The sequence below is a fragment of the Dama dama genome, chromosome 24, assembly GCF_033118175.1.
Source record: "Dama dama isolate Ldn47 chromosome 24, ASM3311817v1, whole genome shotgun sequence".
Taxonomy (NCBI): Eukaryota; Metazoa; Chordata; class Mammalia; order Artiodactyla; family Cervidae; genus Dama; species Dama dama.
Window position 1 is genome coordinate 58,442,052 of NC_083704.1, and position 17,726 is coordinate 58,459,777.

The following is a 17,726-nucleotide window of genomic DNA, read 5'->3' on the forward strand; positions in this document are numbered from 1 at the left end:
AATGAGGCTCTGTAAGTCCAAGGGAGGAACGTTTATGCCAAAAGCTCTACAGCAGCCTGAGCTCAGGTGGGTCTGGCCTTGGGGCCAAGGCTGCTTAGGCATGGGACACCTGCCAGGGGACCCAGGCTGTGGGGAATGTGATACTGTTTGAAACATATTTCGACATTTCAGGTGTATTAAAGACATAACTGATTTCCTCCACGTGCATGTAGATGGGCAGCACCATTATTCAGTTGTACACGTCTGTCTGCATAGCACTGTTTTTGGGTTCTTTTCCCATGGAGGCTCTTACACAGTGCTGGGTAGACTGCATGTGCCATCTATTGATGGAGGGTCGATTTTTATGTGGCAGTGTGAACTGCTCGTTCCCGAGTGTTCCTTTATAGCCTTTCCCCCAGCTTTTGCCCCTGCCACACACACATTTTGCTTCCAGGACTCTAGGTTTGTTTCTGTTTTCTCAGAGGGTTCATTTCCATGCAGGCTGAGATGTCATCCCTACCCCAAATCCTATGGCTGCTGACTTAGTTCCCTGAGTCCCAAGATCTCTAGGTCCATCCTTATTGCATCAAAATTGTTTTCTTATTTCATGGCTATCTCAGTAGTCTAGTGCATGCACGTCCCAGGTGGATTTTTCCGGCATCCTAATGGTCCCGGTCATTTGGTTTGATTCCCAGTCTCGAGGTTGTTCATATTCCTGCAGCAAGCATTTTGATGCCTGGGCCATTTCAGTTTCCAGTTGCTTTTTACTTTGTGTCTGGGAGCATATACTTTGCTCACATGGAGCTGTGATTTCCCTTTCAGAAGCCCGAGTTTTGTTTTCCGTAGTGGCCTGGAGGGTTCCCTTTGTCCTCGATCTGCAGCATTTACTGTCTGCAGACCTTTGTGCTGGACATTCTGACTCATGGCAGATGGCGCAGGGTGTAGATCTGACGGTCCTGTCTCTGAGTTTGAGGGATCTGGTGCAGCATTTAATGTGCCTTGTTTCTTGTAAATACTTTGAGGAAAATTCCCTTTTGACTGGGGCTTGTTGAAAGTCCCTGTTTATGGTTTTTGAAGTTTTACTCGCTGACCTCCACCAGGGTGTTTTTAGGGTCAGTTCAGTCGCTCAGTCCTGTCTCTTTGTGACCCCATGGACTGCAGCACGCCAGGCCTCCCTGTCCATCACCAACTCCCAGACCTTGGTCAAATTCATGTCCATCGAGTTGGTGATGCCATCTAACCATTTCATCCTCTGCCGTCCCCTTTTCCTCCTGTCTTTAATCTTTCCCAGCATCAGGGTCTTTTCCAGTGAGTCAGTTCTTCGAATCAGGTGGCCAAAGTATTGGAGTTTCAGCTTCAGCGTCAGTCCTTCCAATGCATATTCAAGATTGATTTCGGTAAGTTTTCCTTATTTATGAAGCACCAGTTTGTACACTGTAAGAACAGGAAATGGCCACAAGGAGGCACCACACGTCTATGTCCAACCCAGGTCAGTGGGGAGACCAGAGCCTTGGGAAGATGGGGGCTTTGGGTTGCCAGTGTCTGTGGAATATGGAAGCACAAATCCCAAAGGCCTGTGTCCGATTCCTCCTGCTTCACTGCTGACCTGCAGGTATTCGGACAGCCCTGCCAAAAGGCTATGCTGCAGTCTTGTCCTTTGGAAGTTAGGGGGCTTGAAGCTAAGGGGTTGCAGGCAGCCTCTGGAGGCTGTATGAAAGTTTCAAGCACTTTTCTCCCGTTGATGCAGTATCTCTTGGGTCCTTTTGGCTGAGATTAGCGTTCAGGGTAGGCCTCCTGGGTTAAGTGGAGGCCCAGTCTGGAAGTGAGGAGACACTAGAATTCTACTCCAGGGGAGAAACGTTTATGCCAAAGCCTTACAGCACCCTGGGGTCAGCTGGATCGGACTTGGGGACCGCGTGCTCAGGCATGGGGACAGCAAACCTCTTCACGCTCAGGGTTTTTTCTTTCCCTGGTTTTTAGTAGTTACAGGCTGTACATAGCACAGGGGCAGTTTCTCACCTTCCTGCTGATTCCCTCAGTGGTAATTCCAGATTTTCTGCCTCCAGAGGCTCGACATGCTGTCTGCAGAGATCTCAGTCACTGCAGTGAGTGGTGTGAATGCTCCTTCCAGTCATGGTCACAGGTGCTCTGAGGTGCTCCTCCATTAGGGTGAGTAAGGCCCTCCGCCCGCAAACGGGCGTAAGTGGACAGGGCAGGCTTTTATCAGCCCATCCATAACAGGCGTATCCTCAGGGTGAGTGAGTAGTGCAGGGGAGGCAGCTGCAGCCCTGATGGCCCAGTGCCCGGCTCTGTGCATACGGAGCTCTGCAGGGTGCCTGCAGTAGAACTCGGGTAGGGGCACGGTGCACGACAGGTGTGTGAGAGGCTTGGCCAGGCCCCGGGGGACCTGGTCTGCATCTGTGCTCTTCTCGGACAACTAAAAAAGGAGCTCGGTTTTAGGTGGGTTAGGAAAATGCAGGGAGAGTTACAAGCAATATGTGTTTATTTAATTACTCTGGAAACAAATCCCACAAATGACACCTGAACGTAAAAGGTACTTAAAAATGACCAAAGTATCTCAAAATAACAACCTTCAGATCTTTTCATAGTTTTCCCCTCAGAACAAGTGTGTGTTCAGCTGGACGGTAGGTTACAAACCATATCAGATCATGTTAAGGCAGATGATAGTCCTGTTGTGTCTGTGACTCTCCCGAAGGGGATGGCGCGGGAGCGGGGCGTTCTTCCTCTCCGCCGTCTGGGCTGCTGGCCCAGGATCTGCAGCAGGTGGAGAACCAGGCACGCTGTGCGCTCACTGCTCGTTCTGCTGTCCCTCTGTGACAGACGTGGACACGGATCCCTGGCCCTTATTGACGTCACTGATGCACACCCACTGCCCGTCGACCGACTCCTTCCACAGGGTCACCTGCAGGCAGAACACGGCACCCGCTGGAGTAAGCACCCTGCCCTCCTCTCCCTGCGTCCTCGGGAGGGGCGCACACTCCACCTCCATCGGAGACCACAGCTCACCGCAAGGGGTAAATCGAGCACTTACATTTGGTGGTTTCAGTGGAGGAACCAAAGTAAGTAAAGGAATAAAAACCCACACAGAGGAAGACAGGGGTGGGGAGAGTGATGTCAAGAAGAGGATGACTCCAGCTGCTCCTAGCTTCATCTGCCTCATGAAGAACTGAGAACTTCTCAGGGACATGACATGCCTGAACAAATCCTACAGCACAGCACTGAGGCTGAAGTGCCCCTACCGCAAAGCCGGAGACCGACTCCATGAGAAGGTGAGAGGTGTGGCCCATGTTTGCCCAGGGCTGGCAGAGCACCATGCAGAGAGGCTTCTCCTGAGGCTCTGGCACCAGAGTGAGAAGAGAGCTCTCTGTTTGCAAAGAAGTTCCCACTTTGCAGATTGGCTACTCTGGTTTGGCTCCACAGAGACTGCAGTTGAATCTGAGGCTCTGCTGCTGAGACAATAACTGTGCCGGGTAAGGCCTGCCACGGCCAGCACCCGGATCTTGGGGCAGGAGTCTGTTCCTACAGGGAACGTGGGGACACTGAAGGCTAGACAGAAGACCACGAACAAGTCATGGTAACCTCACAGCACGGCTCGCCTGATGGCTCAGTTGGCAAAGAATCTGCTTGCAGCGCAGGAGACGCAGCCTCGATCCCTGGGTGAGGAAAATCCCCTGGAGGAGGAAATGGCAACCTGCTCCAGCATTCTTGCCTGGAAAATCCCATGGTCAGAGGAGTGGGGCAGGCTACACACACTCCATGGGTTCGCAAAGAGCTGGACACGACTTAGTGAGAAACCTTAGAGCTGCTTCCCAGGCCAGGAACCACTTTCGACCACTCAGGCAGGCAGACTGCACTGGCACTCTGTAGAAAAAACCTGAGTCACCTCACTCACCAAGAATCCAGTGCACCCTCTTGCTCAGAAGCTCAAAGCGAGAGCAAGCCTCCTTTGGACCCTATCCTGCTGTATTGCCAGGACAGGGACATGACACATTTCGGGCTGAGCTGGGGGAAGGACCAGGTGGGCAGTCCTATCCAGATGCTCTAAAACTGTGCCACAAGGAGCTGCTTCAACAGAAAAAAGATTTAAATAGGAAGTACTATCTGTGATACCATTACATTGAGAGGCTCCCAGGTACAGAACCTGAAACAATGAGTGCTAGAATTGAATCCAAATGTTAATCAGATACAGCACAGACATACATGGTCTAATCCATAATTAGAGGAGAAAAGAAACAGGAAATTCAGGGAGAATTCCTTGAAATTAATAAAAATGGCAATCGTAACACAATGTGAAAAAAACAATCTCAAGAGTATCCTGGGTGGATAAATCAGGAGCTTGCGATTCACGTACAGAAACTTCTATTAATAAAATAAACCATCAAAAAGACCCTATTGTAGCCCAGCAGAGCTCTACTACGAGAAAGAACAGGTGAGTGTATATGGATAGGGGACCAGCACACAGTGTTCTGAAACTGACACAATGCTCTAAATCTGCAGTAGTCCCAGGTAAAATAAAAAGGAAAAAAGGAAAACCTAAGATACTATTGTCTACTACGGTATGATCTACATCTGTATGATCTACATCTGTTATGATGAGGGCTCTGAAACCAGGGCTAATGTCCATCCCTCGAGCCTGAGCTGACTGAAACCAGGCTGGGGAGTCAAGGGCCTAGGGAGCTGGCAGGGCGGGGCCAGCAGTGATGCCTCTTGGACCTGGACTGCCTGCTGCCTCAATCACCAGACACGCTGGCCATGCAGAGGGTAAAGCACACCCAGTGACCCAAAAGGCGAGTCCCCTGGGTGGGAGATCTGGAAAGACCTGAGTCCCCAACGGCCGATTCTGCAGAGGGCTCCCCTTCTCTGGCCTCTGTCCAGGGGCTCAACCCCACCTACACCAGGCAGCACCTGTGCGCTGAGGCTTCCGGGTTTCAATCTAGTGGGTTAACAGTTCAGGAGGAGGAAGGAGACAGAAACCCTGGGATGTCTGCTGTACCCATCAGTCTTGGGACAACCCAGGAACACGTGGTTCCCAACGGTTCAGGAGGCTGCACCAACCACCAAGGGCAGAAAGAAATGCTGCCGCCTGTGGCCATTTCCCAAACCAACACTATTAAAACCATGGTTTCAGGACACTTCAAGCTCACCAGGCCTGTGGGGCTATAAAAGGCACCTGTTTTCAAGAAATAGGGCCCCAGAATCTCAGGGATAAGAATTCAAAACAGAAACCACTTTCCAATAGCGGGTTGCAGGGTACATTTTCCACGCACTATTCTCAGCCTTAGCACAGAAAGACATGGTTTTCCTGCCCAATTAGTAGAGAGGATCAACAGGAAACATGACGAGGAATCCTGACAGCAAACACGAGGGCCACCCTTACACAGTGTGAAAGAAGCAACCCAGGGCAGAACCTGGAAAGACGGGAAAACTCCTACACTGCTGAGGTCATGTAAATTGGTAGACCTACTAGACAGAACACTACCAGAGGTTGGTCGAAAATTCAGAAAGGGAGATATCACAGTTCAGTCAGAAGGAGTCCTGCTCCTTCTGCAGGGTCTGCAGACACCTGAATTTTTATTAACAATGAGAAGAAAGATAAATACCAACGACAGATGAACTGGTAAAAATTATGGTACGTTATCATGGAGTTAATTCTTCAGCCATAGAAACAAAGGAAAAATGCCAGTGCAGCTCCATGGATGGACCCAGAGATGATCCCATGAACCAACTAACACAGATTCAGAAGGCAAATATTTTGTGATTTAAGTAATAGGTGAAACCTAAACAGTGTTAGATGTGAACTTAGAGAGTCTGAGTAAAAAACAAAAGGAAGTGTTAGTGCAGGGTATAGCGAGCAGATAAATGAGAAGGTCAGGATTCACATATACAAACTCCTGTTAATAAGACAGATAATCTAACAAGAACATACTACACCACAGAGAACTCCAGAGAACACTGTGTCCATCCTAAGCTATCGAGGTAAAGAGTCTGAGCGGCAATAGCTGTGTGCATATATATAGGTGATCAACACACAGTATTCTGAAACTGATAGAACACTGTAAACCAAGAATACTTCCAGATAAAACAGAGGAAAAAAGAAAAACCTAAGAGACTACTGTCTACTTTGCTGCAATGAGGCCTGTGAAACCTGTGAGAACGTCACATCCCTGGAGCCCGGAGGTGGCTCGGAGAAAAGGTTGGCGAGTCTAGGAGCTGAGGTAGCTGGCAGGGGGTGGGTAATGCAGAGGCTAAAGCACACCCAGGGCTCCCAAGAGTTCAGTGCTCTGTGCAGACAGGTCTGAAAAGAGGGCTTCCCATCTCTAGCCTTTCTCCAGAGCAACTCCACGTACGTGAGGAAGCACCTGCTTGCTGCGTTCCTGGGTTCACACCTCTTGAGGTAAAGGGTAGTGGGCAGGAAGGAAGGAGACAGGAACCCTGTAGTCTTCAGTCTCACTGACAACCCAGAAACACGTCGTTCCCAGCGGTTCTGGAGGCTGCGTGAACCACAGCAGGGCAGCAAGAAGTGCTGCCGCCTGTGGCCACTGCACAAAGCGACATTAGGAAACCCCGGCTTCAGACTTCAAACTCACCAGAACTGTGGGGATGTCAAGGTGCCTGCTTTCGGGCCCAGTACCTCATGGATAAGAGTTCAAAACAAAAACCGCTTTCCTGTAGTGGGTTGCAGAGATACATTCTCCACACACTGCTCTCAACCATAGCACAGAAAGACATGGTTTTCCTGCCCAATTTGTAGAGAGGATCAACAGGAAACACCACTAGGAATCCCAACACCAAACACAAGGGCCACCCTTACACAGTGTGAAAGAATCCGTCTCGGAGAGAACCTGGAAAGAAGAGAGCCCTCCTGCACTGTTGGGGTAAATATATATTGAGAGAGCTACTAGGCAGAACACTAAGGAGGTTGGCCAAAAATTCAGAAAGGGAACTATCATAGTTGACTGAGAAAGAGCCCAGCGGGCACACGGCTACAGACGCCTGAACTTCAAAAGCTACCTGGCACCCCAGCGTCCACTGCACTATTATGTACAATGAGAAAAATGATAAATACTGATGACAGATGAACTGCTAAAAATCGTGATACAGATATAGTGGAATTAACTCCTCAGCAATGGAAGCACAGCTATATGAATGGATCCAGAGATGAGCCCATGAACCAACTAATACAGATGCAGACTGACAAATATTTCATGATTTCCATAACAGGCAGAATCTAAACACTGTTAGATGTGAACTTATCTTAAAAGAAAAAGAGAGGCTCAAAAAAAAAAAAAAAAAAAAAGAAAAAGAGAGGCTCAGTGAAGAAGAAAAAAAGGTTAGTGCAGAGGGCAGATAAAAGAGAAGGCTGGGATTCAGTTACATAAACTCCTGTTAATAAAATAGACAATCAACAAGAACCTACTGCAAGAAAAAGAGAATTCCAGTGGACGCTGTATCCTAAGCTATCCGGGTTCAGAATTCAAGAAAGAGGGGTGTGTATATGCACAGGTGATCAGCACCCGGCATTGTGAAACTGACGCAACACTGCAAATCACCAACACTCCCAGATAAAACAGAGAGAGAGAAAGGAAAATCTGAGACTGCTGTCTACTGTTTTGCAATGAGGGCTCTGAAACGGGCTAATGTCCATCCCTGGAGCCTGAGCTGGTTGGGAAATGAGGCTGGGGAGTGCAGGGGTGGAGGAAGCTGGCAGGGAGACACCAGCAATGATGCACTCTTGGACCTGGAGTTCCTGGAATGCAGTACAGTCACCAGACTTGGTGGGTGATGAGGAGAATACACACACCCAGTGCACCCGAGAGGGTAGTCTTCTGGGTAGGAGAGGTTTGAAAAAGACCACGAATCCACGTGGTCAGCTTCCGTGGAGGGCTCCCCTTCTCTGGTCTCTGCCCAGAGGCTACACCCCACCTACACCAGGCAGCACCTGTGCACTGCGGCTTTTTCTGGGTTTGAATCTATTCGCGTGAAGGGTGAGGAGGAAGGAAGGAAGGAGACAGGAACCCTGGGGTGTTGGTTCTGCACCCTTCAGTCTCAGTGGGGACCCAAGAACACATCATTCCCTACGGTTGTGGAGGCTGCATTAACCAGAGTCGGGCAGAAAGAAATGCTGCCGCCTTGCGGCCATTGCCCCAAACAACAACACTAAAACCGCTGCTTCAGGGCAGTCAAACTCACCAGGCGTGTTGGGTTGTAAAAGGCACCTGTCTTTAAGAAATATGCTCTGGGAGGGGTGGTCCTAAGATGGCAGAGGAATAGGACGGGGAGACCACTTTCTCCCCCACAAATTCATCAAAAGAACATGTGAACAATGAGCAAACTCTACAAAACAACTTTGAATTCTGGCAGAGGACATCAGGCACCCAGAAAAGCAGCCCACTGTCTTCGAAAGGAGGTAGGACAAAATATAAAGGATAAAAAGAGAGACAAAAGAGTTAGGGACAACAGATTCATCCGGGGAAAGGAATCTTAAAAGAGAAGTTTCCAAACACAAGGAAACCCTCTCACCAGTGGGTCTGGGGGAAGTTTTCAAATCTCAGAGGGCAACACAACTGGGAGGAAAAATAAATAAAACCCACAGATGATGTGCCTAAAGGCAAGTCCCAGCAGAGAATTACCCCAGACACTGGTATCCGCCACCAGCAAGCAGGGAGTGCCCTGAGGGCAATCTGAGGGATTTAACGTGAGATAGCACCTAAACTGTGGGATAGCCAGAGAGAGAGAACTATCCTGCAAAAAGCCCTAACCTAAGGCACTGCCAGTCGTTCACAGAACAAAGGACTGAGCCAATACCAGAGAAGAGCTAGCTGGTTGCGGATCAGCCCATCCCCTGCTGGAGGCAGGGGCCAGGCAGGCGCCAGCCAAAGCCGGAACAGGGCAAACTCAGCCGCAGAGAGGGCATCCCCTATCAAACTGTGAGCTGGCTTCCAGTTTCTAACCAAAGACTTCCTGAGATTCTGGACGGTTGAGATCAGCTCCCCAGAAGAGACACACGGCACACGGGAAACCCGAGTGGCGATAAGATGCACCTCACCTGGGGAGAGTGCGCGCACCACTCACCTGGTCTACTGAACTGCTCGGGCATGGGACAGCACAAAACGCAGGCCCAACAGAGTCTGCGCCTTGGTGGAGTACCCGAGAACCTGAACGGCTTAGACCTGGGAAGTGCACGCAACCCAGGGCCCGCTCCCTGCAGAGCAACCCGAAGCCTGAGCAGTGTAGACGGGGAAAGCACACACGCCGTGAGTGGGGGCGAACCCAGTGCGGCTGAGACACTGCGAGTGCTCCCCACACACGCCAGGGATGTTTGTCTGCAGTGTTCCCCTCTCCCCACAGCACGACTGAGCAATTGAGCCTAAACAAGAGACCACCTTCGCCCCCTTTTGTCAGGGTGGAAATTAAGACACTGAAGAGACCTGCAAACAGAAGCCAAGTAAACAGAGGGAACCACTTTGGAAGTGACAGGTGCCACAGATTAAAATCCCTGTAGTTAAGACCAACTACATGGGAAGGGGCCTATAGATATTGAGAAGTATAAGCTGGAACAAGGAACTATCTGAAACTGAACTGACCCCACAGTGCCCACAACAGCACCAGAGAAATTCCTAGATGTATTTTTACTATTATCATTCTTTTCTTAATTAAAAAAAACTTTTTTAAGTCCTCTATTACTCCTTTAATTTTCATTTTTATAACCTACTATTACCTTGCAAAAAAAAGACCCTATTTTTAAAGCAAACTTCATATGTATTTCTTATACTTTTTGTGATTTTTTTTTAATATTGTATTTTTGAGAGTCTAGTCTAATCTCTACTCTAGATTTTTAATCTTTGCTTTTTGGTATTTGTTATCAATTCTGTACATTTAAGAATCCAATCTTCAGTACTCATTTTTACTTGGGAGTGTGATTACTGGCTCTCCCCCTTTTGACCCTCCTTTTTCTCCCCCAGGTCACCTCTATCTCCTCCCTCCCTCTTCTCTTCTCAACCCAACTCTGTGACTCTCTGTGGGTGTTCCAGGCTGTGGAGAACACTTAGGGAACAGAGCACTGCCTAGATCTCTCTCTCTCCTTTTGATTCCCACTTTTCTCCTCCCACTCACCTCTATCTCCCTCCTCCCTCTCCTCTTCTTCATGTAACTCTGTGAACCTCTACAGGTGTCCCTCACTGTGGAGAATCTTTTCACCATTAACGTAGAAGTTTTATTATCAGTGCTGTATGGATGGAGAAGTCTTGAGGCTACTGTAAGAATAAGGCTGAAAACCAGAGGCAGGAGGCTTAGCCCAAAACTTGAGAACACCAGAGAACTCCTGACTTCAGGGAACATTAATTGATAAGAGATGATCCAAAAACCTGCATACCTACACTGAAACCAAGCACCACCCAACAGCCAACAAGTTCCAGAGCAAGACATACCACACATATTCTCCAGCAATGCAGGAACATAGCCCTGAGCTTCAATATACAGGCTGCCCAAAGTCACGCCAAACCCATAGACATCTCAAAACTCACTAGTGGACACTTCATTGCACTCCAGAGAGAAGAAATCCAGCTCCACCCACCAGAACACCGACACAAGCTTCACTAACCAGGAAATCTTGACAAGCCACTTGTCCAACCCCACCCACAGGGAGGAACCTCCACAATAAAGAGGAACCACAAACTGAGAGAATACGGAAAGGCCACCCCAAACACAGCAATCTAAACAAGATGAAAAGGCAGAGAAATACTCAGCAGGTCAAGGAACAGGGTAAATGCCCACGAAACCAAACAAAAGAAGAGGAGATGGGGAGTCTACCTGATAAAGAATTCTGAATAATGATAGTGAAAATCATCCAAAATCTTGAAGATAAAATGGAGTTACAGATAAACAGCCTGGAGACAAGGATTGAGAAGATGCAAGAAATGTTTAACAAGGACCTAGAAGAAATAAAAAAGTCAATTAATAATGAATAATGCAATATATGAAATCAAAAACACTCTGGAGGGAACCAACAGTAGAATAATGGAGGCAGAAGATAGGATAAGTGAGGTAGAAGATAGAATGGTAGAAATAAATGAAGCAGAGAGGAAAAAAGAAAAAAGAATTAAAAGAAATGAGGACAACCTCAGAGACCTCTGGGACAATGTTAAACGCTCCAACATTTGAATCATAGGAGTCCCAGAAGAAGAAAACAAAAAGAAAGACCATGAGAAAATACTTGAGGAGATAATAGTTGAAAACTTCCCTAAAATGGGGAAGGAAATAGTCACTGAAGTCCCAAGAAACCCAGAGAGTCCCAAACAGGATGAAACCAAGGTGAAACACCCCAAGACACATATTAATCAAATCAACAAAGATCAAACATTAAAAGCAACAAGGGAAAAACAACAAATAACACACAAGGGGATTCCCATAAGGGTCACAGCTGATCTTTCAATAGAAACTCTTCAGGCCAGAAGGGAATGGCAGGACATACTTAAAGTGATGAGAGAGAATAACCTACAATCCAGATTACTGTACCCAGCAAGGATCTCATTCAGATATGGAGACTTCAAAAACTTTACAGACAAGCAAAAGCTGAGAGAATTCAGCACCACCAAACCAGCTCTTCAACAAATGCTAAAGGATCTTCTCTAGACAGGAAACACAGAAAGCGTGTATAAACTTGAACCCAAAACAACAAAGTAAATGGCAACAGGACCATACTTATCAATAATTACCTTAAATATAAATGGATTGAATGCCCCAATCAAAAGACAAAGACTGGCTGAATGGATACAAAAACAAGACCCCTATATATGCTATCTACAAGAGACCCACCTCAAAACAAGGGACACATACAGACTGAAAGTGAAGGGCTGGAAAAAGATATTTCATGCAAATGGAGACCAAAAAAAAGTAGAAGTAGCAATATTCATATCAGATAAAATAGACTTTAAAATAAAGGCTGTGAAGAGAGACAGAAGAGGACACTACATAATGATCAAAGGATCAATCCAAGAAGAAGATATAACAATTATAAATATATACGCACCCAACATAGGAGCACCGCAATATGTAAGGCAAATGCTAACAAGTATGAAAGGGGAAATTAATAATAACACAATGATAGTGGGCCAGCTAGACCTAATTGATATCTGTATGACAGTTCACCCCAAAACAATGAATTTCATCTTTTTCTCAAGTGCACACGGAACCTTCTCCAGGAAAGATCACATCCTGGGTCATAAATCTAGCCTTGGTAAATTCAAAAAAATTGAAATTATTAGATCTCAATTACAGGAAAAAATAACTATTAAAAATCCCAACATATGGAGGCTAAACAACATGCTTCTGAATAACCTACAAATCATAGAAGAAATCAAAAAAGAAATCAAAATATGCATAGAAACGAATGAAAATGAAAACACAACAACCCAAAACCTATGGGACACTGTAAAAGCAGTAAGGGGAAAGTTCATAGCAATACAGGCTTACCTCAAGAAAAAAGAAAAAAGTCAAATAAATAACCTAACTCTACACCTAAAGCAACTAGAAAAGGAAGACATGAAGAACCCCAGGGTTAGTAGAAGGGAAGAAATCTTAAAAATTAGGGCAGAAATAAATGCAAAAGAAACAAAAGAGACCATAGCAAAAATCAACAAAGCTAAAGGCTGGTTCTTTGAGAAGATAAATACAATTGACAAACCATTAGCCAGACTCATCAAGAAACAAAGGAAGAAGAATTAAATCAACAATATTAGAAAAGAAAATGGAGAAATCACAACAGACAACACAGAAATACAAAGGATCATAAGAGACTACTATCAGCAACTATACACCAATGAAATGGACAATCTGGAAGAAATGGACAAATTCTTAGAAAAGTACAACTTTCCAAAATTGAACCAGGAAGAAAGAGAAAATCTTAACAGACCCATCACAAGCACGGAAATTCAAACTGTAATCAGAAATCTTCCAACAAACAAAAGCCTAGGACCAGAGGGCTTCACAGCTGAATTCTACCAAAAATTTTGAGAAGAGCTAACACCTATCCTACTCAAACTCTTCCAGAAAATTGCAGAGGAAAGTAAACTTTCAAACACCATCACCCTAATACCAAAACCAGACAAAGATGCCACAAAAAAACTATAGGCCAATATCACTGATGAACATAGTAAAATCCTTAACAAAATTCTAGCAAACAGAATCCAACAACATATTAAAAAGATCATACACCATGACCAAGTGGGCTTTATCCCAGGGATGCAAGGATTCTTCAATATCTGCAAATCAATCAATGTAATACACCACATTAACAAATTTAAAGATAAAAATCATATGATTATCTCAATAGATGCAGCGAAAGCCTTTTGACAAAATTCAACATCCATTTATAATAAAAACCCTCCAGAAAGCAGGAATAGAAGGAACATACCTCAACATAATAAAAGCTATATATGACAAACCCACAGCAAACATTATCCTCAAATGTGAAAAATTGAAAGCATTTCCCCTAAAGTCAGGAACAAGACAAGGGTGCCCACTCTCACCACTACTAGTCAACATAGTTTTGGCCACAGCAATCAGAGCAGAAAAGGAAATAAAAGGAATCCAGATTGGAAAAGAAGAAGTAAAACTCACTGTCTGCAGATGACATGATCCTCTACATAGAAAACCCTAAAGACTTCACCAGAAAATTACTAGAGCTAATCAATGAATATAGTAAACTTGCAGGATATAAAATTAACACACAGAAATCCCTTGCATTCTTATACACTAACAATGAGAAAACAGAGAAATTAAGGAAACAATTCCATTCACCATTGCAATGAAAAGAATAAAATACTTGGGGAATATATCTACCTAAAGAAACAAAAGACCTATATATAGAAAACTATAAAACACTGATAAATCAAAGAGGACACAAATAGATGGAGAAATATACCATATTCACGGATTGGAAGAATCAATATAGTGAAAATGAGTATACTACCCAAAGCAATCTATAGATTCAATGCAATCCCTATCAAGCTACCAATAGTATTTTTCAGAGAACTAGAACAAATAATTTCACAATTTGTATGGAAATACAAAAAACCTCGAATAGCCAAAGCAATCTTGAGAAAGAAGAATGGAACTGGAGGAATCAACCTGCCTGATTTCAGGCTCTACTACAAAGCTACAGTCATCAAGACAGTATGGTACTGGCACAAAGACAGAAATATAGATCAATGGAACAGAATAGAAAGCCCAGAGATAAATCCACAAACCTATGGACACCTTATCTTTGACAAAGGAGGCAAGAATACACAATGGAGAAAAGAAAATCTCTTTAACAAGTGGTGCTGGGAAAACTGGTCAACCACATGTACAAGAATGAAACTAGAACACTCTCTAACAACATACACAAAAATAAACTCAAAATGGATTACAGATCTAAACATAAGACCAGAAACTATAAAACTCCTAGAGGAAAACATAGGCAAACACTCCCCAACATAAATCACAGCAAGATCCTCTATGACCCACCTCCCAGTGTATTGGAAATAAAAGCAAAAATAAACAAATGGGACCTAATTAAATTTAAAAGCTTTTGCACAACAAAGGAAACTACAAGCGAGGTGAAAAGACAGCCTTCAGAATGGGAGAAAATAATAGCAAATGAAGCAACTGACAAAGAATTAACCTCAAAAATATACAAGCATCTCCTGAAGCTCAATTCCAGAAAAATAAATGACCTAATCAAAAAATGGGCCAAAGAACTAGACAGAAATACAGATGGCTAAACAAACACATGAAAAGATGCTTAACATCACTCATTATCAGAGAAATGCAAAAAAAACCCCACAATGAGGTACCATCTCATGCCAGTCAGAATGGCTGCTATCCAAAAGTCTACAAAAAATAAATGCTGGAGAAGGTGTGGAAAAAAGAGAACCCTCTTACACTGTTGGTGGGAATGCAAACTAGTACAGCCACTATGGAGAAGTGTGGAGATTCCGAAACTGGAAATAGAACTGCCATATGACCCAGCAATCCCACTGCGGGGCATACACACCAAGGAAACCAGAACTGAAAGAGACACATGTACCCCAATGTTCATCACAGCACTGTTTATAATAGCCAGGACATGGAAGCAACCTAGATGTCCATCAGCAGACGAATGGATAAGAAAGCTGTGGTACATATATACACAATGGAATATTACTCAGCCATTAAAAAGAAAACATTTGAATCAGTTCTAATGAGGTGGATAACACTGGAGCCCATTATACAGAATGAAGCAAGCCAGAAGGCAAAACACCAATACAGTATACTAACACATATATATGGAATTTAGAAAGATGGTAACAACAACCCTATATGCGAGACAGCAAAAGAGACACACAGATATATAGAACAGTCTTCTGGACTCTGTGGGAGAAGGTGAGGGTGGGAAGATCTGAGAGAACAGCATTGAAACATGTATATTATCATATATGAAACAGACCGCCAGTCCAGGTTCAATGCATGAGACAGGGTGCTCAGGGCTGGTGCACTGGAATGATGCAGACGGATGGGATGGGGAGAGAGGTGGGAGGGGGGTTCATGATGGGGAACACATGTACACCCATGGCTGATTCATGTCAATGTATGGCAAAAACCACTACAATATTATAAAGTAATTAGCCTCCAACTAAAATAAATTAAAAAATAAATAAACCAGATGGGGAATGTTATCCCCTGCAGCAAAAAAGAAAAAAGAAATATGCTCTGGCATCTCACGGATAATAATTCGAAACAGGCCACTTTACCAAAGCAAGTTGCAGAGATATATTTTCCTCACACAGCTTTCAACCTCAGTAGCTAAACATATGCTGTAACTCCCCAATTAGTAGAGAGAATCAACAGGAAACTCCAACTAGTAATCCCCTGACACCAAACAGAAGGGCCATCCTTATGTAATGTGAAAGAATCAGTCCTAGTGGGAACATAGAAGAAGGGAACCCTCCTAGTCTGTTGGCAGAAATGTAACTTGGTAGGCCTACTACGCAGAACATTTTGGAGGTTGGTCGAAAATTCAGAAAGCGAGGTACCATAGTCAACTGAGAAAGATTCCTTTGAGTACAGGGCCTGCAGACAACTAAAGTCAAGAGATAACTGTACCTCCAACTCCTCTGCATCATTTACAAACAGAAAAATGATAAACAAATACAAAAGACAGATGAACTGGTAAAAACTGTGGTACAGATTTACTGAAATTATTTCCTCATCCATGGAAACAAAGGAAAAATGTCAACTGCAGCCATGTGGATGGACCCAGAGAGGATCCCATGAACCATCTAATTCAGATACAGACCAACAAATATTTAGTGATTTCCATATGTGTAAGCTAAATAGTGTTAGATGTGAACTTCAAAGAGAAAGAGAGTCTCAGTGAAGAAGAAAAAAAACAAAAGGAAGTGTCAGTGCAGTATAGTGAGCAGACAAATGAGAAGGTTGGGATTCACATACATAAACTCCTCTTAATAAAATAATCAACAAGAAAAAAAAAAAATAATCAACAAGAACCGACTGCAGTGCAGAGAGGACTCCAGTGGACACTGTGTCCTAAGCTATCCAGCTAAAGAATCTGAGAAACCACAGGTATGTGCATATGTTTAGGTGACCAGTACCCAGTGTTCTGACACTGATGCAACACTGTACACCAAGAATACTTCCAGACAGAGAGGAAAACAGGAAAGCCTACAAGAGTGCTGTCTACTGTGCTGCGACGAGGCCACTGAAACCTGGGACAATGTCCGTCCCTGGAGCCCGAGCTGGCTGGGAAACGAGGCTGGAGCGGCTGGGGCCGAGGGAGCTGGGAGGGAGGGCCAGCAGTGATGCCCTCTTGGACCTGAGTGTCTGGTCCCTCTGGAAGGCACCAGAGCCAGCAGATATGGGTGGGACATGCAGAGCGCTAAGCCCACCGAGTGCACCGAAGAGGTGAGTCCTCTGGGAGGGAAGAGGTCCGTAACGTCCCGGGTCTCCACAGCTCTTGGTGGAGGGCTTCCCATCTCTAGCGTCTGTGCAGACACTCAACACCTTGGCCACCCCCCTACGTATTGGGGTGCGGCAGGGGTTGGTATTTTCGGTGCTGAAGGGTGAAGAGGAGGAAGAAAGGAGAAGGAAGCCCTTCAGTGTGTATGCTTGCACATACCGTCCCCTTGACATCCCGGGAATATGGCTTTTCCTAAGCTTCTGGAAGCTGCAGTAACCATAGTTGGTCAGGAAGAAAGGTTGCTTCCTTGTTGCCGTTTTCCATAACAAGTACTTTAAATCCGGGGCTTAAGGAAGGGTCATATTCGAAAGGCGTGTTGGGTTCTAAATGATACCTGCTGTCAATTAATGACTTTGGGTAGGTAATGTAATAACCATGAAAACAGGGTCCACTTTTAATACGGCAATTTCAAAAGGTACATTTTACTTACAATGCAGTGAAAAGTCACACTAAAGATGTTCAACCTAATATAAGAAATTAAAATCAAGGTGTAGAAATAACAAATACACGAAGAGTATTCAGAGAAAATGGAACTCTTGTGAGATGCTATAGCAGTGCAATGTGGTAACAGCCTCTACTGAGAACAGAATGTGGTTCCTCAAAATAAAAGACAGATATATTATTGGGCCATTTCGGTCTCTGGCGAATAGGCATAGAAAAGTATAATTGGAAAAGGCACGCACATGACTACTGCCTCATCTATGCAACAGACTCCCAGAAATAAAGAATA

At 44.9% G+C, this 17,726-nt stretch overlaps 1 protein-coding gene across 1 annotated transcript in view; it reads right to left on the bottom strand.

Moving 5' to 3' along the window:
- Nucleotides 1–2,464: 2,464 nt before the first annotated feature.
- Nucleotides 2,465–17,726, bottom strand: part of SEC13 (SEC13 homolog, nuclear pore and COPII coat complex component) — a 43,480-nt gene continuing 28,218 nt past the window's right edge. The window contains exon 9 of the mRNA XM_061128844.1: nucleotides 2,465–2,902. Coding sequence (XP_060984827.1) covers nucleotides 2,789–2,902 — 114 coding nt within the window. The 3' untranslated portion in view covers nucleotides 2,465–2,788. The remainder of the gene's footprint in view (nucleotides 2,903–17,726) is intronic.